We start from the raw sequence: 21,859 nt of genomic DNA on the forward strand, positions 1-21,859 counted from the left end.
GTGGATGTGGTGTCGGTGAAGGTTGATAGTGGTGGATGTGGTGTCAGTGAAGTGAGCTGCTTTGCCCTGGACGTTGTTAAGCTTCTTGATTGTTGTTGTTCTATTCACAACAAAAAGTAATATTGGAGAAATCAATGGAATTAAAAGTTATTAAATCCCTGAGACCCAATGATCTGTATTCCAGAAAGACGTATATAGTAGATACATTGGTTGTCATCTTCCAAAATTCTATACATTCTGGAACAGCACCTGCAGTTTAGAAAGTTGTAAAAGTAACCCCATTGTTTAAGAAAGGAAGAAGAGAGAAAATGGGAACTACAGACCTGTCAGCCTGTCACCAACAGAATTGATCACTAGGGATGTGCTCACTGAACACCTAGAAAATAATGACGAAAACACATTTGACAAACCCATTAGAAATGTTTAAAGGATGTTAGCATTATAGGTAAGGGAGTAAGAGTGGATGTGGTGTGTATGGATTAATAGAAGGCTTTCCACAAGATCCCACACAGGAGATTAGTAAACAAAATTATAGGACAGAAAGCAGAGTTGGAATGAATAGGTAATGTTCGAGTTGGCAGGCTGTGGCCAATGATGCACTGAAAAGATCAGTGCTTGGAGAGGGATAGGAGGAGATGGTATGGGAAAGTATTTCATTGGGGGAGGGGAAAATACAATGCTATTAGGCAGGAACTGGGTGTCTAAATTGGGAACAGATGTTCTCAGGAACATGCACGACAGAAATGTGGGGGTTGTTTCAGGAGCATTTGCTGAAGGTGCTACAGAGCTTTATCCCACTGAGGCAAGGAAGGGATGGTAGGGAGAAGGAACCTTGGGTGACAAGAGATGAGGACCATCGAGTCAAGAGGAAGAAGGAAGCTTAGTTAAGGTTGAGGAGGCAAGGATCAGACCAGGCTCTGGTGGGTTACAAGTTGGCCAGGAAAGAACTGAATGAACTTAGGAAAACTAGAAGGGGGCACGAAAGTCTTGGCAGTAGGATTAAGGAAATTCCAAGGCGATCAACATTTATGTGAGGAACAAGATAGTGGCCAAAGTGAGGGTAAGGCCAAACAGGAATAGTGGAGGGAACTTGGGCCTGGAGTCAAAGGAGGTAGGGGAGGTCCTCAATTAATACTTTGCTTCAATATTCACTGAGAGGGACCTTGACGGTTCTGAGGCCAGCGTGAAACAGACTGATATGCTCGAACAGGTTGATGTTAAGGAGGAGGATCTGCTGAAAATTTTGAAAAACAAAGGGAGATAAGTGCCCTGGGCCAGATGGGATATACCCAAGGTTTCTAAAGAAAGCGAGGGAAGAGATTGCTGCACCTTTGGCGATGATCTTTGTGTCCTCACTGTTCAGTGGAGTAGTGCCAGATGATCAGAGCATGGCAAATGCTATTCCCTTGTTCAAGAAAGGGAACAGAGTAATACAGGAAATTATAGACCAGTCAGTCTTACGTCATGGGCAAATTACTGGAAAGGATTCTGAAAAACAGGATTTATGATTATTTGGAAAACCATAGTTTGATAAGAGATAGTCATCATGGCTTTTGAGGGGCAGGTCATGCTTCACAAACCTTATTGAATTCTTTGAGGATGTGACAAAACACATTGATGAAGGTAGAGCAGTGGATGTGCTGTCTATGGATTTCAGTAAGACACTTGATAAGATTCCCCATGGTAGGCTCATTCAGAAAGTAAGGAGGCATGGGATACAGGGGAATTTGGCTGTCTGGATACAGAATTAGCTGGCCCAGAGAAGACAGAGGATGGTAGTAGATGGAAAGTATTCAGCCTGGAGCTCTGAGACCAGTGGTGTTCCTCGGGGATCTGTTCTGGGACCTCTGCTCTTTGTGATTTTTATCAAGGACTTGGATGAGGATGTGGAAGGGTGGGTTAGTAAGTTTGCTGATGACATGAAGGTTGGTGGAGTTGTGGATAGTGTGGAGGCTGTTTTATGTTGCAATGGGACATTGACAGGATGCAGAGCTGGGCTGAGAAGTGGCAGATGGAGTTCAACCTGGAAAAGTGTGAAGTGATTCACTTTGGAAGGTCAAGTTTGAATGCAGAATACAGGATTAAAGGCAGGATTCTTGGCAGCGTGGAGGAACAGAAAGATCTTGGGGTCCATGTGCATAGATCCCTCAAAGTTGCCACCCAAATGGATAGGGTTGTTAAGAAGGCGTATGGTGTGTTGGCTTTCATTAGCAGGGGGATTGAGTTTAAGAACCGTGAGGTTATGCTGCAGCTCTATAGAGCCCTGGTTAGACCACACTTGGAATACTGTGTTCAGATCTGGTCGCCTCATTACAGGAAGGATGTGGAAGACAGAGTGCAGAGGAGTTTTACCAGGATGCTGCCTGCACTGCAGGGCATGTCTTATGAAGTAAGGTTGAGGGAGTTTTCTCATTGAAGCGAAGAAGGACGAGAGGTGACTTGATCAAGGTGTACAAGATAATGAGAGGCATAGATAGAGTTGATAGTCAGAGAAGTTTTCCCAGGGCAGAAATGGCACAAAGGGACATAATTGTAAGGTCTAGGGGAGATGTCAGAGGTTGGTTCTTTGCACAGAGAGTGATGGGTGTGTGGAATGCACTGCCAACAGTGGTAGGAGAGTCAGAGACATTATGGACATTTAAGCGACTTTTGGATAGGCCCATGGAAGATAGTAAAATGTAGGGTACGTTAGGTTAGTCTGATCCTAGGATAAAAGGTCGGGACCACGTTGAGGGCTGAAACATTGTCATTATTGCAAGGGGATGAGTATATGATTAAGATGACTTGCTACAATTATACAGAACCTTGGTTCGACAGCAACTGGAAGACGGTGTACAGTTTGCTCTTGTCTACAGAAGGATATCCTTGCCAGTGAACAAGTGCAGTGGAGGTTCACTAGACTGATACCAAGGATGGGGAGATGGTCCTCTGAGGAACCAATTTGGAAATGACAAGGAAACTGAGCCTTTTGAATTCTCTAGAGTTTTGAAGAAAGAAAAGTGATTCCAGAGAAAGTGTGTAAAAAGATAGAAAAATGAAAATGCTGTAAGGATGTTTCCACCAGATAGGATTCCCGGTGACTTATATATCAAGAGATATGAGGTCAGAGTTGACAATGACATGGAGGTCAATGATCAGCATGATTTACAATGGCAGAGCAGACTTGGGGGGGGCCGAATGACCTCTTCCTACATTACTACATTCTTACGTTAAGGAGATAAATCTAAGCTTTTCCAGCCTCTACATCCAACTCAAGTTTCACATCCCTGGAATCACGCTTGTAAATGCCAGTTCCATTGAAAACAAGAGATAGAGAGTGAGGGGGAGGAGGGAGGAGGGATGAGTGGAGTGGAGCAGGGAATTTGGGCTCTGTGCTGTGCCCCAGTGTTATACAGGGACGTTGCAATGATTTCTTGATCGCTCCAGTAGAGAAGAGAAGCCCAGAGGGAGATGCCAGATTGATGTGCACAGATAATTACAAAAGCAATAAAGATTAAGTAATCCATTTTAAAAATTCAACATTCTTCAGGTATAGTTTCAATCTTCAATTGGCCAAATAGCTCAAAGGGAATATAAAACATTGTTACAGAAGGTCAGTGTTAATAATTAACAGTGTTACAACAGATCAGTTATTAAAGAAAGTGCAGACAATTTAGACAGGAATCATTTCTTTGTCAAATCAAACAGCTGGTGAGGGAAACCTTTTCCTTCCATTGTAAAGATTACACCTTGTCATTTTTCTGGATTTTTAAACTGTGGACTGAAATGGGAAAGGGACTATTTTAAAACCTGATGATTGTTGTACATTGAAAAGCAGCTTGCCTGATACTCATTGTACATGCTGTTCATGCAGCTGTTGGTGCAAGCTAAGTTGCTGAGGACTGGGGCTTTGTATGAATGGATACCTGGCTAGCAATAGGTAGCTACCTTCTGTGGACTAGAGGCCCATTATCGATGAGGAAGACCTCCAACCTGCCAACAATGATGTCAATTGCTACCAAGTACCTGAATAACTTCAGGGTGTGAATGTTTGGGACAGTAGCCATTTGGCTGCTGGAAGGGAAGCAGCTTTTTGTGCTCTGCGATAAGAACCATCTCCAGTTGAAGAACAGCCAGTTTATTTCCCCTGATTTGTTGCTATAAGCTGTGACCAAAAATTATTACATCAAAGTTTATAATTATGGACGAGTCACTCTGCCTCCTGTAAACAGGGAAAATTGAGAAGCTGCATTCTGATTAACAAAAGGATCGTCTCAGCAACACTGTACTCTTGGGCCAATAAGCGGTCTTCTCAGACACACACTCCATCCTAACACCCATTTTTGTGTCTGTGTCTAGCTCTATGTACTTCTGTAGTCAGGTTGTTTTATAAGTGGGTTAGACTTTGATCTGATAGAGCTACGTATCAATGGTTCATAGCTACTTATCACACCTGGGGAACACTGTCAGTCAACCTGGATCTAAAAGATGTTAAATTGGAGAATTCTGCACACTTTTAAAATATTTAGTTTTTGTGATGACTTCAAAAAGAGCGGGGCAGTACCCCAGTGAAGGGTGGCAGTTGGGTCAGAGCACAATTTCTTTTGCAACGTCCAAGACACAAACCCTTTGGAGCTACATTTAGCAAGTTTCCCCGGTCCACGTTGTATGACAACCTGAAACCTTCAGATAAATGCACTAATGACCTCCCATCACATCCATCAGGCAGATTACAAATCAGCATTAATACTCAAGTGAGGGGAAATTGTCTTCACCTAATGCAAGGTGGATTATATAAACTATAACAGAATACAGTCTGGCAGAAAAAAGGAAGTGCTTCCTGTGGAGTCTGTGTTGACACTTTGTGCAGGTAAATACATCGCAATCAGTCACCAGAGTGGCTGGTTGGCTACAGGAGGTGCAGCATCACAACACAGGAGCAGAAAGGAAAGAGAAACAATCCAAATGATAAGTGACGCAATCACTGCAGATCATTAACCAACCTTCCCATAAAACAGGATGCATTGGACACAGTTTATAATCTTTACCATTTCGAACACTGACTTCAGTCAACCAAAGGCTGTACCCCAGATCACCTCAAATTCTCAGTTATTAAGATATCACCTTCTCCAGCTGTACATCAGGGTGAGATGTAGACTATCAGTGGGACCCGAGCAGATAGCTTCCCCGGAACTCTCAACATTTTCTTAACAAGAAAGCTTATTACCAGCAGCTGAGTTTCCCATCTCTCTCTGTATTAGATTTTCCCCAATATTCCCAAAACAATTCCCACAGGATTCTTTGTACATAACAATGAGCAATTCACTCCAACACTGTTCCAGACTCAATAATGGAGTCACAATGTAACAAATCAGGCTGGCAAAATAACTGAGCAACTAAACACACAAACTGCACCAACCACCACAAAGTTCATGATGATCAAATTATTTCGACCCTCAGATTTGCAGGCAGACCTCTCCCCACCCAGGCTATATATCCCAGTGTCCTGAAGAAGGGCTTATGCCCGAAACATCGATTCTCCTGTTCCCTGGATGCTGCCTGACCTGCTGCACTTTTCCAGCAACACATTTTCAGCTCATATAGTGACAGACCTGTTACACCACTGCCACACAGTCCACTGCTCTGCCTCAGATAGTAAGGTTACTGAGCATCTTTCACCGCAGGTTCAGCATCCCACAATGCAGGGTGAATCTTCCCCAGCACTCTGATGCTGAGAGGACAGGACTACTCCCAATAATTGCTCAGTTTGATCCGGCAAAGAACCAAGTAACCACGACCTTGATTCGAACCAACAGCAATTATTACGCTCATCACAAGAAGAATTCATCTCTTCTTCCGTTACCACCAATCACTGGGAAACTGCTAGAACACTATCCTTCCAGAATATACTCTAATAAACTGCCCCATGACACAGCATCACCCCATCCATCTCTGATTGAGAGCCACCCCATTACAGGGCTCCATCCTGTTCCAGACTGACTTCCTGTTATAAAGTGCAGCACTCATGAGAAACCATCCTGTTAAAAAATCAAATATTTTAAATAGCTTCCCCAGGTTTCAACCACTAAGTCACCAATTATCAGGCAATGGAATGAAGATTAAGTTCAGTCATCTTGACATTATGCAACAACACAAAGCACTTAGTCAGCAACCTGATCTCTAAGCCAAGCATTAAAGCATCAAAATTGAACCAATCCATGCTGATAATCAATGGATAATTCATATTCCCGCAAGAGATACTGAATGTCCCAGGATGAGGCTGAGTCATTGACACATACATCATGGACAGTGATCAATGTCAGTTGAAGCTCAAATTGATGGCTCATGACGCCCGGATCCTTTTCACAGGCACCTAGACACCACTGAGGCAGTTATTTTCCTTGCGAGGGGGTCATACGAACACATGAAGAATTAGGAGCAGTCATCTATCGCATTTCCTCATTGCCCCCAATACAATTATATCCCTCTTTAAGCGAAAGGGCCAAAACGCTCGGCAGTACGCTAGGTGTGGTCTCAGCCATGCTCTGTACAATTATAGCAAGACTTCCTGATTTTTATACTCCATTCCCCCTTTCTATTACATAATATATACAAATATATAAATTAGGAGCAAAAGGAGATCATTCATTTGAGCCTGCTTTATCATTCAATAAGATTATGGCTGATCTGTGTTTTGAATTCCACATTTCCATCCATCCCTTATAACCATCGCTACAAGAACATACCTGCTCTGCCTTAAAAAATGTTCAATGGCTCCACGTCCAATGGCACCTGAGGCCAAGAGTTCCAAAGTCACATAACCCTCCAAAATAAAAGATCTCCTTCATTTCTGTCCTAAAAGGCAAGCCCAAATTTTCGAATAGTGCCTCCTAGCTCTGAACGCAAGAGGAAACATCCTTTCCACATCCGCCTGGTCGAGGTCTGGACCAGAAACAGGGGAATTGGCTGTTCAGGTCCACGCCCCCCTACGACCCACCCTCCCATCCTGGCACTTTCCCCTGCCACCGCAGGAACTGTAAAACCTGTGCCCACACCTCCTCCCTCACCTCTATCCAAGGCCCTAAAGGAGCCTTCCACATCCATCAAAGTTTTACTTGCACATCCACTAATATCATTTATTGTATCCGTTGCTCCCGATGCAGTCTCCTCTACATTGGGGAGACTGGGCGCCTCCTAGCAGAGCACTTTAGGGAACATCTCCGAGACACCCGCACCAATCAACCACACCGCCCTGTGGCCCAACACTTCAACTGCCCCTCCCACTCTGCCGAGGTCATGGAGATCCTGGGCCTCCTTCACCGCCGCTCCCTCATCACCAGACACCTGGAGGAAGAACGCCTCATCTTCCGCCTTGGAACACATCAACTCCAGGGCCTCAATATGGACTTCAACAGTTTCCTCATTTCCCCTTCCCCCACCTCACCCTAGTTTCAAACGTCCAGCTCCACACTGTCCCCATGACTTGTCCGGACTTGTCCGACCTGCCTATCTCCTTTTCCACCTATCCACTCCACCCTCTCCTCCCTGACCTATCACCTTCATCCCCTCCCCCACTCACCCATTGTACTCTATGCTACTCTCTCCCCACCCCCACCCTCCTCTAGCTTATCTCTCCATGCTTCAGGCTCTCTGCCTTTATTCCTGATGAAGGGCTTTTGCCCGAAATGTCGATTTCGCTGCTCCTTGGAGCTGCCTGACCTGCTGTGCTCTTCCAGAACCACTAATCCAGAATTGGCTGGTCAGCCTCTCCAGCCTGCTCCACCATTCATGGCTGAGCCAACATTCCTCAGATTCACTTTCCTGCCTTCCAACCTTAATTCCCCAACAAATCTAAAATCTCTCTATTCAGGATCTTATACACTTTAATGAGGCTGAATAACTGGGGCTGTTTTCCCTGGAACAGCAGAGGCTGAGGGTTGACCTTATAGAGGTTTGTAAAATCATGAGGGGCATGGATAGGGTAAATAAACAAGGTGAGGGGGGGTCCAGAACTTGAGGGCATAAGTTTAGGGCAGGAGGGAAGATATAAAGGGACCTATGGGGCAACTTTTTCCACACAGAGGGTGGTACGTGTGTGGAATGAGCTGCCAGAGGAAGTGGTAGAGGCTGGTACAATTACAGCATTTAAGAGGCATCTGGATAGGTATATGAATAGGAAAGGAGGGATATGGGTCGGGTGCTGGCAAATGGGACTAGATTAATTTAGGATATCCGGCAGCATGGATGAGGTGGACTGAAGGGGTCTGTTTTTGAGCTGTATAACTCTATGACTAAGTAACTTCATGTTCTTCAAAAATCAGGAGGTACAAGTCCAGCCTGACAACTTTCTCCCATAAGACAATCTACTTCAAGGTATCACTCTAGTGAGTCTCCTCAAACACATTTACAACTTTGCTAAAATAAGATGATCAAAACTCCACATGGTATTTGAGATGTGATCTCACCAATACCCTGCATAAGTGTAACATAGAACCTCATTTTTGCAAAAAACCCAAAAGAACTGCAGATGCTGGAAAATCAGAAACAAAAAACAGCAATTGCTAGAAAAGTTCAGCAGGTTCCAGGGAAAAGTCACTGGACCAGAACCGTTAATTCTGCCTTCCCTCCACAGATGAGCTGCTGAGCTTTTCCAGCAATTTTTGCTTTTGTTTCTAACTTTTTCACTTTTATAATCATTTCCTCTCACAATAAAGGATTGTATCCCATTAACCCTCTGTATAATCTTAAATTATTCTTGCTCCAGAGTTTTGTTCCCATTTGAAAGGTGGTGCACAGAGTCACATTCACCCCTGGGAGCTGTCCAAAGGCCCACTCTTTCAACTCTGGCTGAATTGCCCAGAAAGCAACCCTGAGCCCACTAGCAGCATCTTAGGCATACAAACACAAGTGCCTTCTCTCTCCTGACTTTCACGTGACTACCCCAAGTAAGTCTTACCTGTGACATCTGTGGTCTGAAGTTGATGTCCTTAAGTTCAATGGAACCAGGGCATAGATTGTGCAAGAGTTGACACAGCAGTACCCCATCCCTCAGAGCCTGCGCCAAATCAAAGACTTGAGCTGCTGGCCACACAACACGGTGATTTGGGGGTAACACCTTGGAGTCAATAAGCCAGCGTCCACACTGCCTCCACTCCTCCATCATGCAGTCAGGCTTGGTGAACAGTCACAATATTGAGGAGGAGGGGAAAGAGGGCACAAAGGTAAATAAGGGTGAGGGGGGCAGGAGAATGGGCAAATGTAGATGTAAGAAGTGAGATAGTGAGGGAGTGAAAGTGGGAGGTAGGGGAGGAGAGGTGGATGAGGTGACAGAGGGGGGTGAGGAAGGGAAAGGCTGGGGGCTGAGGATATGTGGAGGGAGGAGGTGAATGTGGAGGGGCTGAGGGAGGAATGTGGAGGGAAGGGGGTGAGAGGAAGGAAAGATGGAGGGGCTGAGGGAGGAATGTGGAGGGAGGGAGTGAGAGAGATGAAGGAGGAAGGGAATATGGGGGGCTGAGGGAGGGATGGAATGTGGAGGGGGTGGGGGGGATGGGGGTGGAGTAGAAAGCGAGTCCGGTTTGAAGCGGAGTAGATCCAGCGGGATCGAGGGTCCGGGCACTCGCTGCCGCTGGAGCAGTGCTCGGGGCCGGGGCTCAGGGTACCACTGTCTGGCCAGCACGGAGCACGCTCCCGGGGCCAGGCGAGGGACCCTGAGCGCGGCCGAAGCCGATCTTCAGTCACTCCCTCCCGGCGGATACAATGTAACAGCTACCGCTCGCTCCAGCAACTTTGTATCAGAGACTCGGCGGCGCGGGCGGGGGGGCGGGAGCGAGCAGCGGGCACCCGCAGATGGTGCGCGGCCCCGGGCAGCAGTGCGCAGCTGCGAGCAGTGGTGTGCTGTGATTTACCGGGATGTGCTGGCTCGGGATCGGGATCGGGATCGGGATCGGGAATGAACGCGACTGAAGTGCCGCTCAATGTCCTCGTCCTGACCTGCAACACAACCGAGCACTCAGAGCACTCAGCCCATCGTCTCTGTGCTAGCCCACTGCAAGAACAACAGGTTCCCTGAGCCCTGCGAGAATCTTCGCTTCGGAGAATCATCCAATTCCTTCTCAAAGAGATAATTAAAATGTTGGGGCACCACACTCTTCACACGATGCTATCCACATTCCAACCACAAGGTCCACATGTGCTGGGGAACCACTCCATTTAAACAAATTAATATTACATTCCATATCACTGCAATCCTGTTGCTATAAAGTCTGTGTCGCATGATTCTGCTCCACTATCACCTGGTGAAGGAAGCTAGTGCTTCCAAATGAATCTGTTGGACTATAACCTGGTGTTGTGTGATTTTTAACTTTGTCCACCCCAGTCCAACACCAGCATCGCCAAATCAAGAGAGTATTAGTAGTTTAGAATGAGAGGTGATTGAATTGAATCATATAAGGGAATGGACAAAACAAATGTAGAGTGTGGTGCTGGAAAAGCACAGCAGGTCAGACAGCATCCGAGCGGCAGGAAAATCGACGTTTCAGGAAAAAAGCCCTTCATCAGGAATAAGGCTTCTGAGACGAGGGGTTAGAGGGGCTGGGGGGGGGGGGGGGGGGGGAGGTGGCTGAGACCACCTATCACACTCTCAGCTACCTTTCCCCCAGCCCCACCCACCCCCCTCCCATTTATCTCTCTCTAATCCCTGGGCAGAAGTAGAAGGCAGAAAGTCTGTCAGGAAGGATAGACAGTTGATAGGGCAAAGGGATAGGTTAAAGTGTGTCTGTTTCAATGCAAGGAGTGTCAAGAATAAGATTAAAAATCAGACAAATCCAGATTATAGTCCAACAGGTTTGTTTGGAAGCACTAGCTCCTCCACATCAGGAATAAGAATGATGAACTTAGAGCATGAATCAGTACTTGGAACTACAATGTTGTGGCCATAACAGACACATGGGTTTCACAGGGACAGGAATGGTAGCTGGATGGTCCAGGGTTTGGTTCTTTTAATAAGAACAGGGAATGGGGTAAAAGAGGAGGGGGGTAGCATTGTGAATTAGAGAGTGCATCACAGCTGCAGAAAGGGAGGTTATTGAGGAGGGTTTGTCTACTGAGTCAGTCTGGGTGGGAGTCAGTAACAGGAAAGGGGCAATCACTTTATTGGATGGTTTCTATTTTTTTTTTTTTTTTTTTTTTTTTTATTTTCTTTTAACCCCCACACTACCACCTAAGTGCGGTAGTGCTTATTTTTTCCCCAGCACCCATGATGTGTGTGTGCAGGTGTGAGACACAGTGAAAGACACAAAGTGCACCAATCTTTATTCAATTTCCACCACCAGGAAGATAGGAAAACACCCGGGTGGCCAGTGACAAACACTGCCCTTTACATCAAAGGGCAGTGCTGTGTGATCAAAACAGTGAAGGGGAGGGTAGGGACTAAATCAAAATAGAATTGGAGGGAGAAATAATGCACTCCACTCCCTGCGGCGCCCACCTCTCCCTGAACAACTCCAGGGTGTTGGTCGACACCGCGTGCTCCTTCTCCAAGGACACCCGGGCTCTAACGTAACCGCGGAAGAGGGGCAGGCAGTCGGCCCTAACGACCCCCTCCACGGCCCGCTGCCTGGACCTGTTGATGGCCAGTTTGGCCAGGCCCAGGAGCAGACCCACGAGGAGATCTTCAGACCTGCCCTCCTTCCTCCGTACCGGGTGCCCAAAGATCAGGAGCGTGGGACTGAAGTGCAGCCAAAAACAGAGAAGGTTTTTCAGGAAATCAAAAAGGGAGTGCAAACGCCCACACCCAATATATACATGGTCCACGGACTCCACAGCGCCACAGAACAAGCAGTTGGGCTGGGAGTCCGTGAACCACCGTAATCTGCGGTTGCAGGGGACTGCTGCGTGCAGCACCCTCCACCCCAGATCCCCGAGAGAAAGGGGGAGGACTCCCGCGTAGAGAGACCTCCACTGGGGATCCCCACCGCCCGGTGGCAAATGGGCACGCCAAGGCGTGTCCGGACGGTGGATGAGGGAGAAGAGGTGGATGGTGTGCAGCAGCAGTCGGTACAGGGCCTTTCTCTTCACCTCCCTAAACAAAACAAAATTAAAATTCCGGAGGCGGCTCAGGTTGTGGGGCACAGGCTCCCGCGGGAAGTACGGGACCTTGGGGCCAATGTGAAATTCCGTCCGGGCTGGGGTGAGCGCGGACGGGATCCCACCGCACACCTGAGCGTCCTCCAACTGGTGCACTACGTCGGGTCCGAGCACCGCCGTTTTAAGGCGTCGGATGGCGGTGGCCACGTACTGGACGTCTACCGCTGCCCTGCCTGCTATGTCCTGCGGCAGCGTCCAGCCCAGGCCCCCGGCACCCAGCACATCCCCGACCCTGGTCACCCTCGCCGCCGCGGCCCTCCCCTCCGACAGCCACTCGAACCCGCGAGTACAGAGGTGCGGATTCCTGAGCAACGGCTCCCTGACGACAGCCACTACTCCAGCCAGAGGGTAGGCGCGACGCGATTCGACCATGTTCCAGACAGTGATCAGGTCCTGGTAAAAGACAGGCAGCATCTTGAGGGCGACCTCCAAACTGTCACGGTCGACGAACAGGAGCTGCGTGTCGTAGTTGAGGTTACGCACCTGGCGGAAAAAATACGTCGCCAGGGCGCACCACCTAGGAGGAGGCTCGACGTAAAGGTATCGCCGCAAGGTCTGAAGGCGGAACGTCGCGACCTGGGTGCGGACGCACACCAGCGACTGACCGCCCTCCTCAATAGGGAGACTCAGAACCTGCGCGGCGACCCAGTGCATCTTTTTGTCCCAGAAGAAATCGACCAACGTTCTCTGGATGTCAGCGACAAAGCCAGGAGGAGGGACCAAAGTGACCAGCCCGTACCACAGCATGGCGGCCACCAGCTGGTTTATGACCAGCACTTGACTCCTGTAAGATAGCACTCGGAGCAGTCCTGTCCAGCGGCCTAGGCGAGCCGAGACTTTGGCCTCCAGCTCCTGCCAGTTGGCCGGCCAGGATTCCTCAGCCGGGCCGAGGTAGACCCCCAGGTAGAGGAGATGGGTGGTACTCCAGCTGAACCCCCGTAACTCCTCCGGCAGAGAGTCCACCCGCCACGGGCCGACCAGTAGTCCGGAACATTTGGCCCAGTTGATCCTGGCGGAAGATGCCGCCGAGTACACGGCCTGGCACTCGCGCATCCTCCCCAGGTCAGTCGGGTCGGTGAAAGTGAGGAGCACGTCGTCGGCGTAGGCCGAGAGGACCATCCCCGTGCCCGCGCCGCGCAGAACCAGCCCCGACAACCTCCTCCGCAAGAGGCGCAGGAAAGGCTCCACGCACAGGGAATACAGCTGGCCGGACAGGGAGCAGCCTTGACGCACTCCTCTCCCGAAGTGAAGGGGCGCCGTCAGGGACCCGTTAACTTTAACCAGACACTCTGCGGCGGCGTACAAAAGTCAGATCCGGGCGACGAACTGCGTCTCGAACCCGAATGCCCGCAGAGTCCCGAGCAGGAACTCGTGATCGACCCTGTCGAACGCCTTCTCCTGGTCGAGAGACAGGAAGGCGCTCGGCAGACCAGCCCGTCGACAGAAATGGATCAGGTCCCGGACCAGGTGGTCGTTGTCGTGTATCCTCCGGCCCGGGACCGTGTAGGACTGGTCCGGGTGAATCATGTGGGCCAGCACGGAGGCCAGGCGAGAAGACAACACCCTGGCGAAGATTTTGTAATCCGTGCTGAGGAGGGAGACCGGACGCCAGTTCTTCAAAGAGCGAAGGTCCCCCTTCTTTGGCAGCAGGACGATGACTGCCCTGCGCCAAGAAAGGGGCAGCTCTCCGGCATTTAGACACTCCCCCAGGACCTGTGCGTAGTCGCTCCCCAGGACGTCCCAGAACGCCCTGAAGAACTCCACAGTCAGCCCGTCCAGCCCCGGGGTTTTGCCCCTCGAGAGCCGGTCGAGGGCGCCGGTCAGCTCCTCCAAGGTGACGGGAGCGTCGAGCCTTCCGGCGTCCTCCGGGCTGAGCTGCGGCAGGTCCTCCCACAGAACTCTGCGAGCATCCTCGCTGGACGGATCCGGAGAGAACAGAGCCGTGTAATAGTTCCGGACGTGGGCCCTGACGCCCTCCGGATCCGAAACGAGGGACCCGTCGTCGGCCAGCAGCACAAGGAGCTGCTGACGGGTGCCACGCCTTTTTTCCAGCGAGTAGAAGAAGGGGGAGCCACGGTCCAGGTCCTGGAGGAGCTGGATCCGCGACCTCACGTACGCGCCCCGAGCCCCGACGAGCTGCAGGTCCCGGAGCGCGGCCTTCTTCTCTTCGTACGCCCCGCGCAGGGCCACAGAGTTGTTGTTATGGGTGACATCAACTTCCCCAATATTGATTGGAACCTCCTTAGTTCAGGTGGTCTGGATGGAGCCAATTTTGTCAGGTGTGTCCAGGAAGGATTCCTGACTCAGTACGTAGATCGGCTGACTGCGGGGGAGGCCATATTGGTTTTGGTGCTTGGCAACGAACCAGGTCAGAGTCAGATCTCTCAGTGGGAGAACATTTTGGTGACACTGACCACAACTGATCTTTACCACGGCCATGAGAGGGATAGGAACAGACAGTATGGGAAGATGTATAATTGGGGGAGGTGGAAATGTGTTGCTGGAAAAGTGCAGCAGGTCAGGCAGCATCTAGGGAACAGGAGAATCGACGTTTCGGGCATTAGCCGGAGGGGCAATTATACTGCTATTAGACACGAGCTGGGGAGTATAAATTGGGAACAACTGTTCTATAGGAAATGCACAACAGAAATATGAAGGCTATTTAAGGAGCACTTGTTGCGAGTGCTGGTTTTTTTTTTATAGATTTTTTATTAGAAATTTAACATTTTTACAAGTTTACAAAAATAAACAAAACTCTCAAATATAAACATTGATAGACAATTAAATCAAATATACAATAGCCAAAATTTAACAAAAGAAAAAAAATACCGAAAAAGAAAAAAAAACAAAAATCAACTATCTACTAATCTAACCTACAACTAACCAGAGTGTATATTTAAGTCTCTTACATGCTCGGAATGAGTTAACATCAGATGTAATAAAACCCGTATTCGTGCGGGATTCCTCTCCTAAGGGGCCCCGGACCAGCCAGGTTTGTAATCTCAATTAAATAAAAGCCCTTGTTAGGATAGCCGAGATATCTGTATTTATGTAATTCAAGAAGGGCTGCCATATTTTATAAAATAATTCGGTCTTTTGGTGCACCATATTTGTAAGGAAGTCAAGGGGAATACATTCCATAATTAATTTGTGCCAATTTGAAAGTCCAGGGGGGCCCTCAGCCACCCAGTTCACCAAAATATTTTTCCTTGCACAGAAAGAAATAGAAAATAGTCTCTTCCCGTCCATGTCCAGGGAGGGAAAGTTTGAAAAGCCCAAAAGGAGAGATACAGGGTCCACTTTAATTTCCGTTCCTAAAATTTCTGTCAGGGTATTTGCTACTTTAGTCCAATATCTACGGATCTTATGACAGGTCCATAGGCAATGTACAAGAGTGCCCACCTCTATTTTGCATTTGGGACACATTGGAGATGCTCCTGCCTTAAATTTTGCCAATCGAACCGGTGCTATATGGGCCCTGTGAAGTATCTTCAGCTGGATAGCCTGGGTTCTGTTACAGATAGTAATTCTTCTAGCGTTTTCCCAAATATCATGCCACGTTTCTATAGAGATTTCTAGTCCCAAATCCTGATCCCATGTTTTAAGCAGATTATCCATATCTCCCGATACTTCATCATGTCGTAAATGATAAATAGTACTGACGGAAGATACCCCCACTGGTCGTAGGACACTACATTCTCTATCTGATTTATAAAGACTATCTAATAACGTAGTCTTCTTCTGTATATAATCTCGAATTTGGAAGTATCGAAAGAGGTCTCCATTGGGTAATCCGAATTTCTGAAGCAGCTGTTCAAAAGACATCAGGACCTCATCCTTAAATAGGTCCCCTAGACATGAGATACCCCTGGATCTCCAGAGTTTAAAAGTGGCATCTGTAAACCCCGGTTGGAATCCCCATGCTCCCACTATCGGTGCATAGGGGGATGTTTTATGTGAATTGCCCTCATTTTGCCGCATTATATTCCAAGCCTTGATTGTATTCAGTATTATAGGGTTTTTACAGTGATCTGTAATGATTTTCCTCTTGTCTGAGAATAAAAGGTGAATAAGTGGGTATTTTACTTGAGAGGCCTCGATGTCCAACCAGATTGATTGTGGATCAGACAAGACCCAATCAGCTATGTAACTTAATAGGGAACTTAACTGATATTTCCTAAAGTCTGGGAAGTCCAATCCACCCCTTGCCTGTGGAAGCTGTAGCTTCTTCAGCTTAATGAGGGGATTCCAGATAAAGGAACCCAGCCAGCCATATAATTTACGTAGAGCCGTCCTCGGCAGCATCACCGGAAGCATTCTCATAGGATATAGGAGACGGGGCAGGACATTCATTTTAATTAGTGCTATTCTACCCAACCAGGAAATTGGAAGGTCTCCCCATCGCTGGAGGTCCTGCCTTATCCTTTCCAGTAAATGCACAAAATTAGCCTTATACAACTGACCAAATACTGGAGTAATAAAAATGCCTAAATATAAGAAGCCCTCCAGGGACCAACGAAAGGGAAAAAGGGATCCGTCCACTAAGTGGGGTATCATAGCAAGGCCACCCATTGGCATAGCCTCCGATTTTGAAAAATTAATTTTATAGCCTGAGAATGCGCTAAATGTATTAATAACTTGGATTAGGCGAGGTACGGACATCAGAGGATTACTGAGGAATAGAAGAACATCATCTGCATAAAGGGTAATTTTATGTTTATCTGTACCAATCCTCGGGGCCGTTATATTAGGATCAGCTCGTATAGCTTCTGCTAGTGGTTCAATTATTAGCGTAAATAACAATGGCGAGAGGGGACATCCCTGACGGCAGCCCCTACCCACACTGAAGCTATCCGAACCTAATCCATTGGTAACCACAACTGCTTTGGGATCACTATACAATGTTGAGACCCATTTGGTAAACACCTTTCCAACGCCAAACCTTTCCAGTGTGTAAAACAAATATGACCATTCAACCCTATCAAATGCCTTTTCCGCGTCCAATGAAACTACTACTCCTGGTATCTTTCCCTGATGGCAGGCTTGAATCATATTCAAAACCCTTCGAATATTATTGGATGATCTATGGCCCTTAATAAACCCCGTCTGATCCTCCTTTATAATATGTGGCAGTACCCTTTCTAGTCTCAGTGCTATCGTTTTAGAAAGGATTTTAAAATCTACATTTAGCAAGGATATTGGTCTGTATGACACACAATCTTCTGGATCCTTTCCTTTTTTAAGGATAAGAGAGATATTTGCCTGTTTCAGCGAAGGCTGGAGACAGCCCTGACTATGTGCATAGTTATACATGTCCATAAGTGGACCAGCCAATATTTCTGTAAATTCTTTATAGAATTCAGCTTGAAAACCATCTGGGCCAGGTGCCTTACCGCTCTGAAGTTGCCTGATTGCATCAAGTATTTCTGGGACTGTTAGGGGAGCATTTAGGACCGATACCTGTTCCGGAGTTAGGCCCGGAAAGGTCAGATTTTTTATAAATGACTGCATCCTCCTAGTCCTGTCTTCACAATCCTGCGATTTATATAACTGAGAATAAAATTCTCTAAAGATCGCATTAATCTTTTTATGATCATGAGTCAGAATGCCCGTACTTTCCTTGATAGACGTAATAGTCTGAGGGGCCTTTTTTTTCTTTGCAAGAAATGCTAAGTATCTACCCGGTTTGTTGCCATATTCATATAACCTTTGTTTGACAAATAATATTTCCCTCTTAGCCGTTTCAGTAAGTGTAGTGTTTAGAGCTGTCCTAAGAGCTGTAATCTTTTGCAATTTAATAATAGAAGGTCTATCAGCGTGTGCTGTTTCAGCTGCTTTTAAGTGAGCTTCAAGCAAACGCTGTTGTTCTCCCTTCAATTTCTTCTGGGGCGCTGAGTAGGAGATGATCAAACCTCGCGTGTAAGCTTTGATGGTCTCCCACATCATTGATGGGTTGCTAGCTGTACCTGAATTAATTTCTAAAAAAGTTTTAAATTCTTGAGAGAAGTACTTTACAAATTTACTATCTTTCATTAGGAAGGGGTCCATACGCCAATGCCGAGGGGATATCCCATTGTTCCTCGCCTTAGTTTCCATATATACAGCAGCGTGGTCGGAAATTGCTATACTACCTATTTTACAGGATGATATAGAATTTTAAAAAATCGAGGGGGGCAAAAAACATATCAATTCTGGTATGACATTTATGTGGATTGGAGTAGAAAGAAAAATCTCTGCCCTGTGGATGAAGACATCTCCATCCATCTACTAATCCTAATTCTTTGTTCAGATCCATCAATTGTCTAGATCTGAGAGATACTCCTGCAGTACTCTTGGGAATCCTATCTATTTCTGGATCCATAATACAATTAAAGTATCCCCCTATAATTGTATGACGGGCACCAAAAGCCATCAATTTTGAAAAGGCTTCCGTTATAAATTTAAAGGGGTGTGCCGGGGGGCAGTACAAATTTAAAATCCCATATTCCCTCCATTTATGAGGGCTTTAATCAAAATATATCGTCCAGATTCGTCTTTTATCTTCTTGAAGATTTTGAAAGGGAAATTCTTCCGAACAAGAATAACAACTCCCCTGCTTTTTGAGCTAAAAGAAGAAAAAAAGGCCTGATCAAATCCACCCTGTCGTAATTTCAAGTGTTCTTTATCCGACAGGTGTGTCGGATGTGTAGGAGAGCTATATCAACTCTTTCCTAAGATTTGATAATATTTTCTTCCTTTTGACTGGCGAATTACTCCCCTTGACATTACAGGTGCACCACTTAACCGACCGATCAACCATAATCATCCGGGCAAATCCGAGACTCCTCGGGAGGGGAAACCCTATCCAGAACATCCCGAGCATAGAGCATATAAAATTTACCAAAAATAAAGCCTCTCTAATACACTCACAACAATACAATAAAAAACTATTTCTAAATTAAAAAAATATAAAACGTATCTAAGTGGAGATTTTCCCCCTTGTCCCCAGGGGGTGTCACTTCCTCTCCAAAAGTCCATCATATCCTTTCCCAACCAATGCCCCACCCTTGACCCAGGCACTCCTCAATAAAATGAGGAAAATTCAGATATAATACAAAGCTAGAGTTAACAGTGAGCACCCTACCCCCACCCATACCAACACTTGGATATATTTGGTAATGTAAATACCATATATAAACATTTAACTATAAAGTTACAACCTCAACAAATAATAATTAAATATACTAATACAAAATAACAAGGGAGGAACAACACCGCTCCTAAAGACAGAGGTAAAATTGAATAAGGTAACAATATATATATATATACATACATACATATACATACATTCCCACATATATACATAAAATAATAAAAGAAAACAACCCTAAGGGGGGGGGAGAAAATCAAATCCCTCTCCCCACCCCCCATGATAATATTAAACAGTAAGGTAAGAGAAAAAAAAAGGGAGGGATATAAACCAAAGCGGGGGGAAAGGCAAACCAACATCCATTATGTCTTACAGTTTATGTAAGAGAGTCCAAGAATTCCTTAGCCTTTTCTGGCGATCCGAAGTTATACACGGATGCTTCATGGTAAAAGCATAGCGTCGCTGGGTAGCGTAAGGAGTACTGAATATTTAAGTCTCTTAAATGCTTCTTCGCCTCATCAAATGCCTTCCTCTTTCGGACCAGAACTGGGGAAAAGTCCTGGACTAACATGATCTTGGATCCTTTGTAGATCATAGCTTGGGGGTCTTTTCCAAGATTTCTCGAGGCTTCTAGGAGTATCTGCCTCTCCTTGTCGCTCTGCAGCCGGAACAGGACCGGGCGTGGGCGCTGGTTCGAGCCGGGCCCGCGTATTGCGACCCGGTAGGCCCATTCCACCCTTACCTGGCCTTATCCAGCCTCCAGATTTAAAAGCTGTGGCAGCCACTGCTCGAGGAATACAGTAAGCTGGCCTTCCTCTTCCCGTTCGGGAAGGCCCAGCAAACGAATATTTTTTCGGCGACCTCGATTATCCCTATTCTCTTTAACAGATTATCGAGGTCATCAATATGATTCTCTAAGGTCCAGACTCGCTGTTCGAGAGTCCGGACCTGATCCACGGCCGATTGTGCTGTAGTTTCGGAGATCGCGGCCTTTAGCTCCGCCCCTCCGACTCGGCGCTCGATTTCCTGGATGTCTCGGTCGTGCTTCTGCAGCGCGGCCGAGAGTGAGTCCCATCGATTTCGGGATTCTTCGATGAAAGCATCGATCTTCGCGTCCAGTTTGGAGATCATTTCTACAAGGCTTGTCACTGTAGGTAAGTCCCCCGGGGCGGCTGTGGACGCCTCAGCTGCAGCTGGAGAGGGTGGGGGAGGGGTTCCTGCTTGCTGAGAGCTGCGGGCTCCCTTCCCTTTAGTCATTTTTACTAAAGATTAGATTGTTTAAATTTAATACTAAGCAACTAATTAAATTAAACAGCTATTATAAATGATTTGGTGAGTGTGGTGGTGGTGGTGGGTGACCCACTTTACCCAAGTCTTGGGAGGAGTACAGTAGACTCAGACTTGCTGGATCGCCGCCATCTTGGATCCCCACGAGTGCTGGTTAACTGTGTCCCACTGAGACAGGCAAGGAATGGTAAGAATGACAAGAGAAGAGGAGCTTCTTGTCAAGAGGAAGAAGGAAGCTTACTTAAGGTTGAGGAAGAAGGATCTGACACAGCATTAGAGGATTAGAGGGTAGCTAGGAAATAACTCAAAAATGCACTGAGGAGAGCTCGGAGGGGGCACAAAAAGTGCCTTGTCGGGAAGGACGAGGGAAAACCCAAAAGGCGATCTATTCTTATGTGAGGAATAAGAGAATGATCAGAGAGAAGGTAAGGCCGATCAGGGATAATGGAGGGAACTTGTGTCTGAAGAGGTAGGGGAGGCCGTAAAGGAGTTTTTTGCTTCAATATTCATTAGAGAAAGGGATCTTGTTGATAGTGAGAACATTTTGAAGAATGTTAATAGGCTTGAACAGATTGATATTAAGGAAGTGGACGTGCTAGAAATTCTGAGAAGATTCAAGATAGATAAGTCCCCAGGGCCAGATCAGATATATCCAAGGTTACTGTGGGAAGCGAGAAATGAGATTGCTGCACCTCTGGCAATGATCTTTGCATCCTCACTCTCCATGGGAGTAGTACCGGATGATTGGAGGGAGGTGAATATTGTTTCTCTGTTCAAGAAAGAGAATAGGGAAATCCCTAGGAATTACAGACCAGGCAGTATTACTGGTCTTGTGGTAAGCAAGGTACTGGAAAGGATTCTGAGAGATAGGATTTATGACTATTAGGAAAAACATAGTTTGATTAAAGATAGTCAGCATGGCTTTATGAGGGGGGAGGTCATATCTCACAAGCCTCATTAAGTTCTTTGAGGATGTGATGAGACAAGCTGACGAAGGTTGAGCAGTGGATGTGCTGTCTACAGATTTCAGTAAGACATTTCGTAAGGTTCCCCATGGTAGGCTTATTCAGAAAGTTAGGAGGTATGGGATCCAGGAAATTTGGCTGTCTGGATACAGAATTAGCTGGCTCATAGAAAACAGAGCGTGGCAGTAGAGGGAAAGTATGCAGCCTGGAGCTCGGTGACCAGTCGTGTCCTGCAGGGGTCAGTTCTGGGACCTCTGCTCTTTGTGGCTTTTATAAATGACTTGGATGAAGAAATGGAAGGGTGGGTAGTAAGTTTGCCAATGACACAAATGTCAGATAGTGTTGAGGGCTTTTG

At 46.9% G+C, this 21,859-nt stretch overlaps 1 protein-coding gene across 6 annotated transcripts in view; it reads right to left on the reverse strand.

The window, feature by feature from the left end:
• Window positions 1–9,785, reverse strand: part of vav2 (vav guanine nucleotide exchange factor 2) — a 216,647-nt gene extending 206,862 nt beyond the window's left edge. For 2 of the 6 annotated variants that reach the window (XM_087998128.1, XM_087998124.1), the window contains exon 1: window positions 8,936–9,785. In XM_087998128.1, coding sequence (XP_087854254.1) covers window positions 8,936–9,142 — 207 coding nt within the window. In that variant the 5' untranslated portion in view covers window positions 9,143–9,785. The remainder of the gene's footprint in view (window positions 1–8,935) is intronic. The other 4 variants (XM_087998129.1, XM_087998125.1, XM_087998126.1 and 1 more) reach the window with 3 other exon arrangements.
• Window positions 9,786–21,859: the final 12,074 nt, after the last annotated feature.

This window comes from Chiloscyllium plagiosum, unplaced genomic scaffold (genome assembly GCF_037043375.1).
Source record: "Chiloscyllium plagiosum isolate Xiang-an unplaced genomic scaffold, Cpla_swu_hap1 HiC_scaffold_21, whole genome shotgun sequence".
Taxonomy (NCBI): domain Eukaryota; kingdom Metazoa; phylum Chordata; class Chondrichthyes; order Orectolobiformes; family Hemiscylliidae; genus Chiloscyllium; species Chiloscyllium plagiosum.